A 17,043-nucleotide genomic window follows, 5' to 3' on the forward strand; every position below is an offset into this window, starting at 1 on the left:
CTGGGCAAATACGAGAACCACAAAAGGCGAGATCGCAACTGATCTTCATGTACTTGTTGCCAAGATGCATAAATACCTACTTTCATCTACCATACACCAAACCCCACCCCATGGCGTTACAGCCCTGATGGATGTGGCCTGCCAAGTGACCACTGCTCAGCACAGAGGCCTGCAGATTAAGGGGTGGCTTTCTAGACCAACTTATCTACCACCCCCACCAAAACTTTAAGGAAAGTACCGGTATAGCTCCAAATTTGAACCAATTTTTCTGCGCAAAGAAAATAGCTCATAGAATTAGAGTAGGTGAAAGCGTTATCTGATCCTCTCATGATTAACAGGGGGTACCGCAGGGCACGATTATTCGACGTTTATGTTTTCTTATATATAAATGATTTGAGTTACGAACCTGAATCACAGATAAGGCTATTTGCGGATGATGTTATTCGGTATAGAGTAGTAGATGAGTTGCAGGACTGTGAACGACTGCAGGGGGACCTAGTGTGAGATGGAGAGCGGATAATGGTGTGATGGTAAATGGGATGAAAAGTCAGGCTGTAAGTTTCAGCAAGAGTAAAATTCCTCTCAATTTTAATTACTGTGTTGATGGGGGTTATAGTACCTCATGGGGAACATTGTAAGTACCTAGGCGTTAATATAATGAATGATCTTCATTGGGGTAATCATATTAACGAGGCTGTTAAGAAAGGTTACAGATCTCTTCACACGGTTGTGAGAGTATTTAGGGGTTGTAGGAAGGATGTAAAGGAGAGGGCATATAAGTCTCTGGTAAGACCTCAGTTAGAATGTGGTTCCAGTGTATGAGACCCACACCAGGAATACTTGATGCGAGAACTGGAAACGATCCAAAGGAAAGCAGTACGATTTGTTCTGGGTGATTTCCGACAAAGGAATAGTATTAGGAAAATGTTGACAATATTGGGCTGGGAAGACTTGGGAGTAAGGAGACGACATGCTCGACCATGTGGTATGTTTCGAGCTGTCAGTAGAGAGATGGCGTGGAATGACATTAATAGACGAATAAGCTTTGTTGGAGCTTTTAAAAGTAGAAAAGATCATAATATGAAAATAAACCTGGAATTCAAGAGGACAAATTTGGGCAAATATTCATTTATAGGGCGAGGAGTAAGAGATTGGAATAAGTTATCGAGGGAAATGTTCGATAAATTTCCAAGTTCTTTGAAAACGCTTATGAAAAATCTAGGTAAACGATTGATAGGGGATGTGACACTTGGGCGATAGCCTTAATTGCAGATTATTGATGACTGATTGATTGATTAATTGAAATTACATCATCCGTACCAAACATACAGAAAAATGACATTTGAACACATTGTGCATCGTAAGGCATGGATTTCCTCTGAGGAAAAGAAAAAACTGAATTGTAAACCAGTTAATAAAACAAGTACAATGGGATATAAATTCAGTAAGTAAATAGTTTTGTCAGTCCAAAGTTCCCACCCTCGAGCAGTCCAAATTACATGCCGTGCCAAGTTCACAATGAAATAAAAGTAAATTAAAAACTATATTAAATAGGTCAACCTAACTTAAGCTGAACTAATCTTAATATTTTTTAGTAATTTTTGAACGTGTAAAACACCCTTGTGTTTTTCAACACCAACTTCTATGCACACAATCTGAGCGCAGGGTGCATTTTGAGGAATGTGATCGTTGGGCTGAGTGCCTCAGAAATTTGAGCCACTGACCTTCTGACCCCAACTTGGCAAGTTCGATCCTGGCTCAGTCCGCTGGTATTTGAAGGTTCTCAAATATGTCAGCATCGTGTCGGTAGATTTACTGCATGTAAATGAACTCCTGTGGGACTAAATTCCGGCACCTCGGCGTCTCTGAAAACCGTAAAAGTAGTTAGTGGGACGTAAAGCCCGTGGTGTAGGGATAGCGTGTCTGCCTCTTACCCGGAGGTTCGATTCCGAGCCAGGTCAGGGATTTTCACCTGGACCTGAAAACTGGTTCGAGGTCCACTCAGCCTACGTGATTAGAATTGAGGAGCTATCTGGCGCTGAGATAGCGGCCCCGGTCTAGAAAGCCAAGAATTACGGCCGAGAGTATTCGTCGTGTTGACCACACGACATCTCGTAATCTGCAGGCCTTCGGGCTGAGCAGGGGTCGCTTGGTAGGCCAAGGCCCTTCAAGGGCTGTAGTGCCATGGGGTTTTGTTTTGTTTTTGGGACGTAACGCCAATATACTGTAATAATAATAATAATAATAATAATAATAATAATAATAATAATAATAATAATAATAATAATAATAATAATAATAATAATAAAGAATGTGATCAATACATTTCTTTTCTTCTTTCCCCCTCGACCTTGAATGATAGAGAAAAACTACTTGAAAGATGAAAGTTACCCTCAGGCATCTTTCTAACCATACCCGAGGCAAGGGGTGTCCAAACTTGTAAATACCACATTTCGTAGATGTCCAAATTACACACAGGTTCAAAATACACGGACTAATGATTGAACGAAATGGTGTCACTTACTACGTAGTAATGGGTGATGTTCATAATAGGGATCTATTGGATAGCCACATTTCATTATGAATGCGTATTCCACATGTTGATCAAAAGATATACGGACTATTTCAAAGACCTGAGTGACTGTGATAAAGGCGTCACAACATTATAGGCATTTCCTGAATAAAGTTTGTAGGATGTTCACAATACCTTCACAAATGGTTTAAGAAGGAAAATGCATACATAATTGACAGAGTGTTAAGAGACGAAAGGTGAATTCAGCCCCGTTTCGTTGGAATCAACTGAAACGACACTGTGACTGGTTTTTGTGGCATGATGGTTAGTTTTCAGCAAGACCTTCGTAATCAGAAGCAAAACGACTACGACAAGTGCACTAATGTGGCCTATTCGTTACTTTGTTGCACGTCAAAAGTGAATAGTACAATTAAAATAGCAACGTAAAAAAATTTGCGAATATGTCATATTCGCTACTTTACCATGGCAACTTAAAAAAAACCCTGATATTCGTCAGTCGCAAGGGTTCATTGTAGCCCTTCAATAACAGCTATAGATTCAACAATTTTTCATGAGGTATGTGACCCACAACAACACTGGGAAGTGTCAAAAATGAAAAATACATTTTGCATATTCGGTAGTTTAACATGGTGCCGATAGTATCGTGGGTTCGTAACCTGACTACTCTTTTACCATTTTACTCCTTACACGAAGTAATGTGCTGTCCTGTTCCAATTTGATCTGCCAGTTCTCAGCGTGTCTTTAATTTTGTCGCACCGTTTGTGAACTTATTTACTTCCTCGTACGTCTGCCTTTTGGCTAGGAACTGTTCACAGTAAACTTACACATATATTCGATGGTGGATTTCAACTGGCTAACACCATCAGAATTTATCTCTCGCTTTACATACCAGTACTCCCCGAATAACACCATTTTGTATGCTGTATTTACTTGTGGATTCCTGTATTAAAGGGCTTCAAACAGAAGTCTCACTAGAAGGAGCATGAGAAATTTTATATGTCAGCATATTACCGAAGGTTGTGTAGCAAACGTCTGATTGTGTGCCTGATAAATTCAACTCGGTAATTGTTCAGCCTTTATGAACCTCTAGTCTCCACGGTGGCTACTACCCGGTTCTTGGTTGGCAAATTACTGGGGGTACACAGTGGCATAGTTAGAAATTTTGTGGAGTAGACATATTTTTGATTATTAGGCCCGTGAATGTGTGAGTGTACTGAATTATGTGGTACTTGCGGACAGCAGTGTGTGTAAATGTAGTAATTTTAATTTAGGATTGAGATCGGCCCCAGATCATGAAAGAAGGTGGTATCCTAACATTTTTCAGAAACGATAGTGGAATATTCCCAGGGAAAAACACTCTGAAAATAACAGCCGAATCTCGAATTCGATTATGTCACCTTTGGCTTCTCAATGCTATAAAAATAAATTTCTTAGCCCGATTGGCTATGGGGGAAGGAAACCATTCTCTACACTAATAGGCAGGCAGCAATACTTGATGTGACATGATTTTATATAAGCTGAATACAATGAGAAGAATGCATCTTCTTCATTGATGATCCTCTAATCAATAAAGTAGCTCTCCTAAAAGAGGACAACGAGTAAACCTTTGGTACATGCTAGTCCACCACTTAGAACATCAGTAAAGGAATTGCAATTGTGAGAGTAAAGTGTATGATTAGGTCAAACTATCCATATTTTTCATATAAGTAGCCGTTTAATACAATGCAGTGTGTTCCCAAAATACGGGAAATAACTGGGACGTGAATAGCGCATCTCAGAACAACACAAAGCGTCCCCATGAGCATACGTACTATTTGTTCAAAAACTGTACTGGAATTATTAGTAATAGCCCTACATCTCACTTCGAGTATCTGTAGTCGTCTTTGTGTACCAGCAATGATACGCCACTCTGCAAGCTGTACTCAAAATGTCCACATGCATTTGATGGCAACCTTCTTCTACACGCTGGCGAGGCAATGCAATGTCCGTAACGGGTGTCGCATAAACAATGAGCTTGATATGACCCCCACAGGGAATAGTTTAGTGCATTGTGGTCCAGGGAGCATGCAGGCCAGGCTGTTGGTCACCCACACCCTGTATACTCGTGTGAAAACCGCTCATCCAGATAGTCTTTGACCACTCTACTGAAATGTAATGGTGCCCCATTATGCATGAACCATACAGTATATGACATACCAGATCCAGCGGAATATTCTCGAACGCCTCAGTTACATACTGTCACAGGAAATAACAGTTCGACTGAACTGTCCAGCGCCGTCAACTATTCCTGCCCAGTCATTGCTATCGAGTTGTTGCCGATGGCGTAACAACACACTAGTGTATGGATTCTTGTCGGTCCAGTGATCTTTATACCGGGCGAGTTGGCCGTGCGGTTAGGGCTGCGCAGCTGTGAACTTGCATCCGGGAGATAATGGGTTCGAACCCCACTGTCGGCAGCCCTGAAGATAATTTTCCGTGGTTCCCCATTTTCACACCAGGCAAATGCTGGGGCTGTACCTTAATAAAGGCCAGGCCGCTTCCTTCCCACTCCTAGAACTTTCCTATCCTATCGTCTCGATAAGACCTGTCTGTGTCGGTGCGGCGTAAAACAAATGGTAAAAAAAATCTGTATTTTATCCCTCGTCATGTCAGCCTAATAAGTAAACAACATAGAGGCTAAAACGTGCTGATCACGATCACACACATGTAGAAACCACGTACCTGGGGATTCACATACATGCTCCGCAGTGGCAGGAGCTTTCATTGTGACGCTCGAAATGTTTCAGGGCTGCAGACTGACCAGGAAAAAATTGTTGAAATGCCGCGTGAGCACTCTGTGCATTGCTGAGGGTACAAACTCTTTTAGTGCGTAAACATTTTGCTATTTGCTTTACGTCGCACCGACACAGATATGTCTTATGGCGACGATGGCAGAGGAAAGGCCTAGGAAATGGAAGGAAGCGGCCGTGGCCTTAATTAAGGTACAGCCCCGGCATTTGCCTGGTGTGAAAATGGGAAACCACGGAAAACCATCTTCAGGGCTGCCGACCGTGGGGCTCCAACCCACTATCTCCCGATTACTGGATACTGGCCGCACTTAAGCGACTGCAGCTATCGAGCTCGGTACGCGTAAACATTTAACCTAGTGAAATGGAACGGCCACATTATAGAAATGGCGGACGTGTGTATATGCTGCTTATATCTGGAGACTGCCGCGGCTATTAACCACAAGCTACTGCGCGTTATGCGCGATTGCGCGGCAGTATCCAGACAGACGACATCCAGATCGCAGTATATTCTGGAATTCAATAATAATGATATTGGCTTTACGTCCCACTAACTAAACTTTTACGGTTTTTGGAGACGCCGAGGTGCCGGAATTTTGTCCCGCAGGAGTTCTTTTACGTGCCAGAAAATCTACCGACACGAGGCAGACGTATTTGAGCACCTTCAAATACCACCGGACTGAGCCAGGAACGAACCTGCCAAGTTGGGGTCAGAAGGCCAGTGCCTAACCGTCTGAGCCACTCAGCGTTTTGGAATTCAGAAAAGAGACTAGGCCAGCATGGTACTCTTCATGTGGCAACTTGTCCATTGGGATCCGGAGGAAGTGAATATGGTGAGAGGAGCTGTTGCTTGCAGAATCTCATACCAGTACTAGAGCTGAGGCTTGCAGAATCTCGTACCAGTACTAGAGCTGAGGCACACGCAGTGGGCCTACATCATGTTGAAGTGGATGGGAATATTGAACGTAATCTGCACTGGTAACTGTTCAAACGGCACACAAGTCAGAGCCTGCAACTGGATGACCAAGCCAGTCGCTATGCTTTCTGAGTAGGTTGCTGTACAGGTAACACCCATCTGAGCATAAATTGCGTTGTTACTTAAAAATCGTAAATTTACGTATGAAGTATCTCGTGTTGTTTTAGTTACGTCTTGGATACTGCCCAAAAATAACTCCATGAACTTCTTATGGAGGTATATGTGTGATCAAATTTATGAAACACCTTCGAACAGTGCTGACTTACGCGTAAATTTCGTGCAACAACTACAATAATGATCACACCGGCAATGTCAACAAGAGAGCGAGAGAGCATAATGAGAAGAGTAGTATTCTGTATAGAACTACGGAGTATGCGACTGCTGGGTGTAGCAACCTGACCTACTGCGGAGCATAGGTCTACATACACCAACGCGGGACGCGGAACCGGGGACGGGAGCGATCCCGTCGCGAACTATTATGAGTAGAGCGGGATATGAAGACACTCACACCGGAGCGTCACTCTCCCGTCTACATGGCGGGATTGCAGCGGACCATTTTCAGTTCGCTGCATGCAGCGTTTTCCCGCGTCCCGCGTTCATTGTGAACAATGGCAATGGTGACTGAAATGTTGATGGAGTGCATTAAGAAACATCCAATGCTTTACGACATGAGAATTGAAGACCATAAGAGTGTAAGGAAGAAAGATATGTTGTGGGGTGAATAGGAAAAGAACTGCATAATATACCGGTATCAATTCTTTAATTATCACTGTCTTTTTGTGACTTTTTGCACACTTTTCTCCGTTCGTAGACATCCAGATACATGTAAGATGTATGTTAAAACTATCTATACACTGTTGTTATGCATGCCATAGAATTCCACAAATTTCTCACGATCAGCGAAAGCTACAGCGGGTGCTCGTCGTGCATCATTGTCAACATTTTCAAAGGCTCCGAGTTCTAATTCCGGTGGATATAAATCTTCGTAATTTTCTATCAGGTAGTTGTGCAGAATGCACGTTGTTCTGTTGATAAGGTTACTTGTGTCCACTTAACTTCCATGGGTCTGTAATAAATTCTCCATTTCTGTGCTAGTATGCCGAAAGCATTTCCTACGTCCCTTCTTGCTCTACACAGTCGATAGTTGTAATTTTCTTTGCGCTTGTCTCCTTTTGTTTGCCTGTATGGAAACGGTCTCATTAAGTACCCTTTCAGGGGAAACACTTATAGCCGATTTTTGTCTCTCGGTACACCAAGGGCACCGTTGTCCCATTACAGAGTTCTGGAAAATACCACCACCACTGTTTTCTCCGTACCCTCCGATATCCACACATAGGAACTTGTAATCTAGACCAACAATGGATAAAAGCACAACAGATAATTTCTTCAGGTAACAACAATAATTTGATCCACTGTACCTAGGACATTTTATAGTAACGTGCTTTCCATCGATACTACCAATACAGTTTGAGAATTATCACATTCTGTAATATCCTTGAGCTGATTATATCCATGTTTTGGTAGATGGTTCTGGCATGTATATTCATTGCATTCTGTCACAAATAGCTTGGCAAACATCTCACACAATAGCGCTAACTGTTGTGAATCCGACCCGGAAACTGTGGCCAATTGTAGAATAGGAATCTCTAGTAGCCAGAAATCTGAAAGAAAAATACGTACAGTAGAGTCTCGGAAATCCAAGGTCCGTTAAATCCGAGTGTTATTTGTTTTTTCTTTTCGCAAATTTAAAATGATTTATCTGCAGCTTTCATTCCCTGCTTATTGCCAACATGTCATTGTATTGTGGCTCCCCTCTATTGAAATCATGCGCGTTTGTTCTCGTGCCTGAAACTAAAATGTTTTTGAGAAAGAATGGTCTGCAGTGTTATTGTCGGACAACCCAGGATCACAGAAATAACCCCAGAAATAACTGGTATAAGTTAACGAAAGTATTAGTAATTAAGAACAATATGAACCTGCGGTCATCATCCTCAGCAACTGCTAGAAGCAGAAGCACATCCTCATCAGACGAATCCATTCCAGCTACTGTATCCCGCTCCGGTGTGATGGCAAGAACGAACTTCACAGCGACCGCGGGATTGTAGGTTTCGCTCCCGCTTCCGCTTCCCGCGTCCCGCGTTGGTGTGTGCAGACCTTATGTCTGACTTTTTTTTTTTTTTTTTGCTAGGGGCTTTACGTCGCACCGACACAGATAGGTCTTATGGCGACGAGATGTCTGACTTACCCTGTACAAAGCTTCAAGCAAGGTAGTAAGTCAACTTAAGTAAGAGCTTGTCTACTTTGAAGACGATAAGTGCGAAGTTGTTGTTCCCGTAGAATATTCCATACAACGCTTTCTGTTGCCATTAACTGTCGGATGCTGTCACCAGGATGCTCCGCTCTTCAACTGAGAGCACGCTCCTCTTATGCTAGAGATCGAGTTCGACGGGGTTAAGTTAGAGATTGAGTTCGATGGTGCTGACCAGCGTAGTTTCGTGATTGGACCGGTATCCGCATGCCACTCGTCCATTATCTGAAACGTCTGCGTGATTGGTAGGTGGCGATTCGGAAATCGTTCCGCGTACAAAATATCTTGCGCTAACCGCATGCCATTCAGCAAGTCCGTACACGAGATGCATATACAAGCTTCCATACATTCTGTGCATGTGAAAGGCAACACTGAACTATTTCCTTCGGCAGTGCCTGGCATCTGACGTGAGTTTGATGTCAACATTAGGAATCCCGTTCCCGCTCCCACGTCCCGCGTTGGTGTGTTCAGACCTAACAGACAGTCCAAGGTAAGTATGCCAACAGTGGTGAATAGGTCTGGCAAGCAGCGGCCGATGATGATTCAACTTCTTGTGCGTCATTCATCTCTACGGATAACCAATCACTGGGCATTAGGTCAGGCAGTTACAATCGTCTTCTTCTTCTACCGCTTTTCCCACACTTGTGGGGTCGCGGGGCGGGACTGTGTCGCACATGTGAATTTGGCCCTGTTTTACGGCCGGATGCCCTTCCTGACGCCAACGTCAGGCAGATACAAGCTTAGGTAATAAAGAAGCTGTTCACTATCTTCGACTCTGTGACTTCCTTCATATGTCACAAGTTTGATGACTTATCCACTATTGAACAGCGTATCTTTGAATGTTTTCGGGAAGCTTGCATGACGTTATAAGCAGGAGAATCTTACGTTAGTTTGTTCCTGGAGGAAGAACAGACATCATCAAACTCGTGATGACAGATTTTAAATTAAATGATAGGAGATTTTGAGACAGACCTCTTCAATACAAAATTAATGGTCACTATCTCCTACATTCCATCTCATAACATACAGAGGCATAATTTGTAAACGATCGACCACAGGACAAATATTCATAGGGAAGCTATGTGCTGTTTTTGACGGGCATTATCCGCTCCCCGATTACTTCCCACATTTTTGGGAACATTCTGTATCACTGAGCGTCACCCCTTCTTTCGCAAATTGTCCAGTCATCTCGTGTATACAAGCGCATAATTAACAAGATATAGAGAAAATATCTGAAATATGTATCTTACACAATCCTCCCTTTGATCTAACATGTAATTCGGGATGATATCAGGCCCCGATTTCAAGTAGTTAGCGCCCTGGGCAAACAATATTCAGCAGCCCTCCCCCCCCCCCCCCGCCCCTCTCTGCTTGTTTTCCTGTTTCTCTAAAAAAAACTGTTTACAAATTAAATATTACAATTTTCAAGATTATAAGTTTTAAAACAGCACATTATGCAAATACAATTAATTCTCATAATTAAACTTATCAAGCCAAATAAAGGTAACAGCCAAATAAGAATCAGGCTGTTTTTATTTTTATTTAAGAAGCCGTTGGTTCAGTTTGATAGTTTGTATGTAAGTAAATCATTTTAGAAATAAGACACATTTCCTTCATAAAATTAAAATAAATAGATTAAATTCAGGTTTTAAAGTTAGAATGGTTTAAAGTGTTTGATATAGGCTAATAAAATATTTGGAATAATTTGTGGAATGCAAAATTAATTTGAGTGTAATGAATTTAAGACGTAATTACGCAGGCCATAATTACTCGATCCACCGGCCGCCGCCCCTCAAAAACTGGCGCCCTGGGCAAATGCCCAGTCCGCCCATTTGTAAATCGGGGTCTGGATGATATGTTTTCTAACTTTCCTCGCGTTAATACTAGCACATGTCTCTGAAGAAATAATTGATATAACCTTTTAATTTCTTTAATCAGTTTTACTCAAGAACAATTTTAAATTCTGTAGTGTTGAGCTGACTGTCAGTTACAATATATCCATACTGCTTAGTTCTTTCTAATATTCACCTTGGAAAGCATGTAAAAAATCTTCAAATTTGGTGCTAACGAGGAACCCGTCGTATTTCGAGGTCAGGAAAGCACAATGTTATTGATATTGTTGAAAACTTCACACAACATCGAATCCACATGTGCAATACTATCTGCAAAAGGAAAAGTTTGTCCACAAAAGAACGAAGGGAAGTTTCTTTTTGGGAGACGCCAATAGTAGCTGTCCCTGAATAAAGGTATTACATTTCCCAAAATGGTCATCTTTGGTCTTCACAAAAATAATCAAAGCAGACTTTTGACTTGAAACATGAGCAGCGAATGAAAAATGAAATACTGAACAAATCGTTTAAAATCCACTCCATCTAAAGCAAAAGTGAAATATCTCATTATTGTAAATAATTCAGGACGGCCGTATGCGTACTGTGTCGTGATTCAGTATGCGTTTCTCGAGAGTGGTTGCACATCTGATCATCTTGGATGGTTCATCACACCGAAGATGTTCACTTTTAATAATAATAATAATAATAATAATAATAATAATAATAATAATAATAATAATAATAATAATAATAATAATAATAATAATGGTTTTACGTCCCAGTAACTATTTCTACTGTTTCTGGAAATGCTGAGGTGACGAAATTTTGTCTCGCATGAATGTTTTTACCCGTCAGTATATCTAATGACACGTTGGTGCCTTTGAGCACCACCAAATATCAACGGACTAACAAGGGATACTTTCAGACCTCTCGACTACAATCGTCATGAAATTTCCAGGATTAAACAAAAAAGAGACCAAAGTAACTTATACGAAGTGTGGCATTTCGCAATCACCCGTATCCCGTAAAACACGGCTATTGAAGTAGGGTGCGTGACTGTAACGTTTGCAGTCAGAACGTGCCAAACACGCTATACCTGAGGGCCATGATGTCGTTGTGTGACACTGCGAATACCTGGCAGGTATCCTATCTTGTGTGCATCAGTGACTGTTGTTTCAGGAGTCTTCTTCAGGGCATCGCCCTGTTCCGATGTTAACGAATACTGTATGTGGAATACGTGAATACTATTTTGTGCTCAGCAAAATGACCTACACCCTCATACTGTGATGCAGATTCTGGTGAATGTGGTGATCCCAAATTACCAAGGAGACAACAATCTTCCAAAGTACATCAACAGGTACATTTCCCGGGAGTCGTACTGGAGCAACATATCCGTTGCGGCGCTGTCATGTGGGAAGGGCAGACGTTGTGGTGTGATAGTGATGGAACGTTGGACATTTTATCTGAAGACAGCGATACACCAGGGATTAAAGCATACAACGTGGCAACCAGTTCCAGTTGCTATGGACTATCACCCCCCCCCCCACCCCCCAGAGTGAAATGGAAAAGTGCCCACGAACAGTTTTCTGAAAAGAAAATGCAAAGTATTTGAGTGTGTCATGATTGAAAAGAAAACCGTTGAAGCAACTGCCCGAAAATTCAACACATCACTGGAGAAAGTGAGGGCCCTTGAGAGAGGTGGGACGTTAGAACATAGAAATGCTCGAATTCATGATCATATGTACACCAATTTCGGGAATACGCGTAACATACGACACGCATTTCAAGACTGGCATTTAAGGAAGTAGGCGAAAGAAGCAGCTGTCGTGCTGAATATTCTCAATTTTAAAGCCAGTAAACCAAACCCCGCTAAAAACTGCAGCATGCAAGATCACAAGGTTCGATATTAGACGTGATGTTACTCTTGACATCTTCGCGAGGACCAGGGAATTGGAGTCTGCACGTGAAGTTACGGCCTTCATTTCTGCTCATGCAGTTGATGCCGACATGGTTTTCAATAAGGATCAAAGTGGATTTGGGTATGAATTCACACCAAATAGGGAACTATTAATGACTCCGGTAAAGATGATTAAGTCTCCTGTCCAAAAGCTGCGTCTATTACGCACTTCTGTGCTATTTAGATGCGCATTTCCGAGTAAGGACGCCTCACAAAGGAACTGTGCATCTGCTTTCAGGCAGCGGGTGGTAAATTTGGCAAACGTGTTTCCGGCACAATACAAAGTGACCAACCTCCAAATGTAGAATATGACTGCAGTGGTAAGTTGTCATCAGCTATTGCACTGTTCTGTATGCGTGAAGCACTAGAACCGGTACTAAAAGGCGTATCACTTCTATTGCTGGATTCACATTCTGGTCTCACCGACGCAAGATTATCGACCAAAGCCTTCGGAAACAAGGATATTAATTTTTACATACAAATCAGACCACCTAAAGCCACAAAGTACTGTCAGCCTCTTGACGTCTATTTTTTTCGCTGCTAGAAAATACGTTTCGCCACGCATGGAAGAGTACTTATGTCATGATGAGGAAAATGTCGTCAACCTGCATGACAGGATCTTAATTTTCAAGTGCATTCTTTTATACACTATCAGTTGAGTGCACCATAGTAATGGCCTGTGCTTCGCTATGCTTTGAAGGCGTTTGCATATGTGTCACATGACACGCCGCTTCCGTTCCGTAATGTGCTGACAGTCAATATTTGTGTTCTTGACACATGCAGCAATCCTGACTGTGATTCCAGTGCCGGCATTATTTGTTCGTGGTGTGAGATGCAACTTTTTTTCAGCACTGCGTTCTCACGCCCCATTACCACGATGTAGAATGATGTGTGTAGATGACATCTGAAAATTCAAGATGTACATAATCTCAGCATTTAGATGTCTTGTATTTCAAGGATAGAGTGTGTTTGGGTCGTTATGACTGTAAAAATTATAGTCGTATGGCCTATTTTTCATAAGCCCTGTTTTATGCGTTGCAGATTATTGCGAAATGCTACACTTCACATCAGCTACTTTGGTCTCTTGCTTCTTCACCCTAGAAAGTTTCGTGACGATTGTCGTCGAGAGGTGTGAGAGCTTTCCTTGTGAGCCGGAATCGTACCCGCTAACTTGGGCTCAGAGTTCTGCCGTCTGACTTACGCAGAATGGCTTTTTCAATTTAGCAGACTTTTCCGATTAGTGCAGTGATTAGTCTTAATTCACTTCTCATAATGCAAATTAAATATTTTTTGGTCATTTTGTGTACCCTGATGAGGACTGCTTTTTTGAAATGCAACACTTATCTTCCTATTCAGAAGTACATTCTTTTCGCACCACAAAAAGGGAAACTTTCCGTCACTTTTGCACAGTGTTCTGCTCGTACATTAGCAGCTAATATTGCTCTTGTGATCTAGGCGTTGTGTGTCGCATTCATTGAAATAGACTAGATTGTGTTTCCTCATCCTCTAAGTGGAACGAGTTTCTCCTAATTATCCCACGTATGCAATACATGATATTCATCTATGTATGTTGGGAAAACCAATCTTTTAATCGAACTATGGGCTGATGGCTTTTGATCACTTTGTATTCAGGATATTGTTAATTTTGATTTTTCTATTGCTGTATAATTCTTTCACAATTTAAACTGTTTGGATGTAGTGAACCTTAGCAACTAAACGTTATCATGCAGCTCAGTGTGTAAAGCGTCATGCAGGTTTGTATATTCATAGTAAGTAATTATGTCATGGAATACCGATTCGGCCCGCAATCGGAAACCCTGAGGATTGTGGCCACTTAGAAAGAACTCTTGTACTAACCGGCACTCTCCTCTGATCTGCTTTGATGATTCCAATCCAATGGCGTCCACTCCAAGTCCACTACACACATCAGATGAAGATACGGTGCGGAGGGATTTTAGTCCATTTGAAATGTCACCGAATTATTACAACAGAGTTTTTGATATAGTTTCAAAATAAAATAACATTCTCAATCGTTCCAAACAACTTTAATGACCGAAAGTCCTGAGTACGTCCTACTCTAAAAAGTGCACAGAGCGGAAATATGTGTTCTTAAATTGGTGAAATTTGTGTATTTAACACGTGATTGTTCTCTACATTCTTTGATACTGTGGGATAGTGATTATCTGACAGTAATATGGATTGCCAATCAGAACATAACATAAAAGAAAGAACTCAATCATATTATCTATTTCGGATAGTAAAATTCATCATTGTTCCATAAAGGTAAAGTACGAAACAAGGCCAAATTCAAGTAACCTAGAGCCATAAGACTACCTTGAAATAATTCATTCACTTTCCCAAGCAGTCTCGAAAGTTATTGAGACATTTATTCTTAGCGCCTTTGTCATAAATAATAATTTAATAGGCAGTCGATTTTTCTGAATTTTATCCTTACTAGATCAACTAAATGCAAATAGCCTAGTCCGAAGACGTATTTTTCAGTTCTCCAGCGGCGTATAGGGCCTAGGATGTAAAATTAAGAGTTGTTCGCCGGTTGGGCAGCACGATCACAACTGCTCTGTATCACAGAGAGCTTGGAACATGGTAAAGTTGGAAGGAGATCTGAAGGAGGAGAGGCAGAGCGTTGGTTACCGCGGAAACATGCACCCTTCAAGATAGAAGATGTGTAAATTACGAGTAGTTTGATTGTAGGTGGTACTGAGCGCAAGCAATATGAACGAAATAAGTTTCGCTTTGATTAATGATCATATTATATTTATTTAAACAGATACGTGTTTATGAATAAATTAGTTATAGTGACTGCAAAAGCGAAGGATAGGAGCCCCGCTCAAATACTGCCTTAGCAGCATATCATTTCCTCCCTTGTGACTAATCTGTTTGGTACGCGTGCATTATTGGTATCATCATGAAGCTAATGATGATGATGATGATGATGCTTGTTGTTTAAGGGGCCTAACATCTAGGTCATCGGTCCATGAAGCTAATGAAAGGAAACGTTAAACAGTACATTTTCTTTAAAGTTTAATTTGCAAAGTAATCTTGTAATGTGTATTTAAGTATTGTGTAGTGCATTACAGGGTTAGTTTTAGTGCAGTTCGAAAATTTATAAGACCGTAGTATTTTTGTGTTATGTAATACATCGCAGTCAGTTAGGAATAGGCGAGCTAATTGTGTTCAATTTGAATTCTTTCGCTGTTTTATTGATTAATAACATTGTCCATTAATTTGTGCTGACCTTGTAGTAGCTTAGTTCGTGAGGTTGCGATAGACCTATTCATTTAGTCTATATAAGATCTACCCTATGGCAAAGTCTAGCATCTGCAGAAAGTTATGTATGGTTAGTACATAAACCAACCATAAGAATATAAAAAAGTTATTTTACACGAGAAATCACATCTTGTTTTAGCTCTCCTGGTTTGCTGACTATTTGCATTGGTAGTTTGTGCCAGAGGAGGGAAGATATGGTTTTTATATCAGGACATCTATATCAGTCTTCTTGCACACTATAATAAATGTCTCAATAGATTTGGCGAGAATGTGGAAAATTGAAAGACAGAAACAAGACATCCTGCTTAAGTGAGTCTCGTGATCTCCCGTGCTTAACAACAGATTGATAACCTTTCATTATGGACCTGCTGTAGTCTCTTTGAAAGACGATGACTTATACGATGGTGACTAGGTATTTTGGTAATGAAAGATGAAGTCCTTATACAACTGGAAACTAGAGGAATAAAGGAGATTAAATAATAATCCTGATTTTACATTTTTCAAAAAGGGAATGATGATCTGACGTAAATATTTAATGAGTGTTTTATTAAGATGATCATTCATCAACGTACTGTCAAAGCGAATAATAATTAAGATACTCGCACCAAAATTCTTGATTGGAATTTATCATTTGCTGAGAGAGTCTAATTTCGAAAATAGTAGGAAAAAATTGAACATGTTGAGTTAGTGTGCAAGGAAAGCTGATAAATTATTCTGCTATCACCTAAACTACCGACGGAGTAGCGGTAGGTTTTTGGCGAGTCTTGTTGCGGCTATTACAGCCGGAAAGAAACAATGATATCCGCTCCAAATTTCTCACTTATTATACTGGGTATTAAAAACGGCAGTCCAACTATACATAAAAGAATACTTAATAATCTTGTGTGATGCTATGTGCTTCTGTGCTCCAACATTTAAAAAAAATTAGAAACCACCTTTAGCGTTACTCTTATAATCCCCTAAAATTTCTTAAAAGAGGGAAGTCTGAAAATATCATGTTATGCTCTGCAAACTAACAGTCTTAATGAATAACACTTCTAAGCGTTTCTTTTACGCCATTATCTCTTGACAACATTTCATCAAACACATTAATAAGGGTTACATTTTGATTGCTAATGGTTTTCATGCCCACAGTTTTGAAAAGTTTCAGTTCATTTAGTTCTTAAATAAATAAATCCCGTATATCACGTCACTCGCAAATCCGAAATTAATTTATTTAAGGTTCTGTTTCCTGAATAGCAGTCATATTAACTCACACGTATAATACCGATCGGTGTCGGTAATTTGATTAATTGCCACAATTAAAGTTGTAAACGCATTGCTCTTCTAAGAAAGTTTCTCTTTCAGCTGAATTAGGAATAAAGCA

General features: G+C 40.8%; 1 protein-coding gene across 1 annotated transcript in view; it reads right to left on the bottom strand.

The window, feature by feature from the left end:
- LOC136863713 (uncharacterized) overlaps positions 1-17,043 on the bottom strand; it is a 562,466-nt gene that overhangs the window by 164,935 nt on the left and 380,488 nt on the right. The window contains exon 14 of the mRNA XM_068226053.1: positions 7,754-7,956. Within this exon, the coding sequence (XP_068082154.1) occupies positions 7,754-7,956 (203 nt within the window). The remainder of the gene's footprint in view (positions 1-7,753; positions 7,957-17,043) is intronic.

The sequence above is a fragment of the Anabrus simplex genome, chromosome 2, assembly GCF_040414725.1.
Source record: "Anabrus simplex isolate iqAnaSimp1 chromosome 2, ASM4041472v1, whole genome shotgun sequence".
Lineage (NCBI taxonomy): Eukaryota > Metazoa > Arthropoda > Insecta > Orthoptera > Tettigoniidae > Anabrus > Anabrus simplex.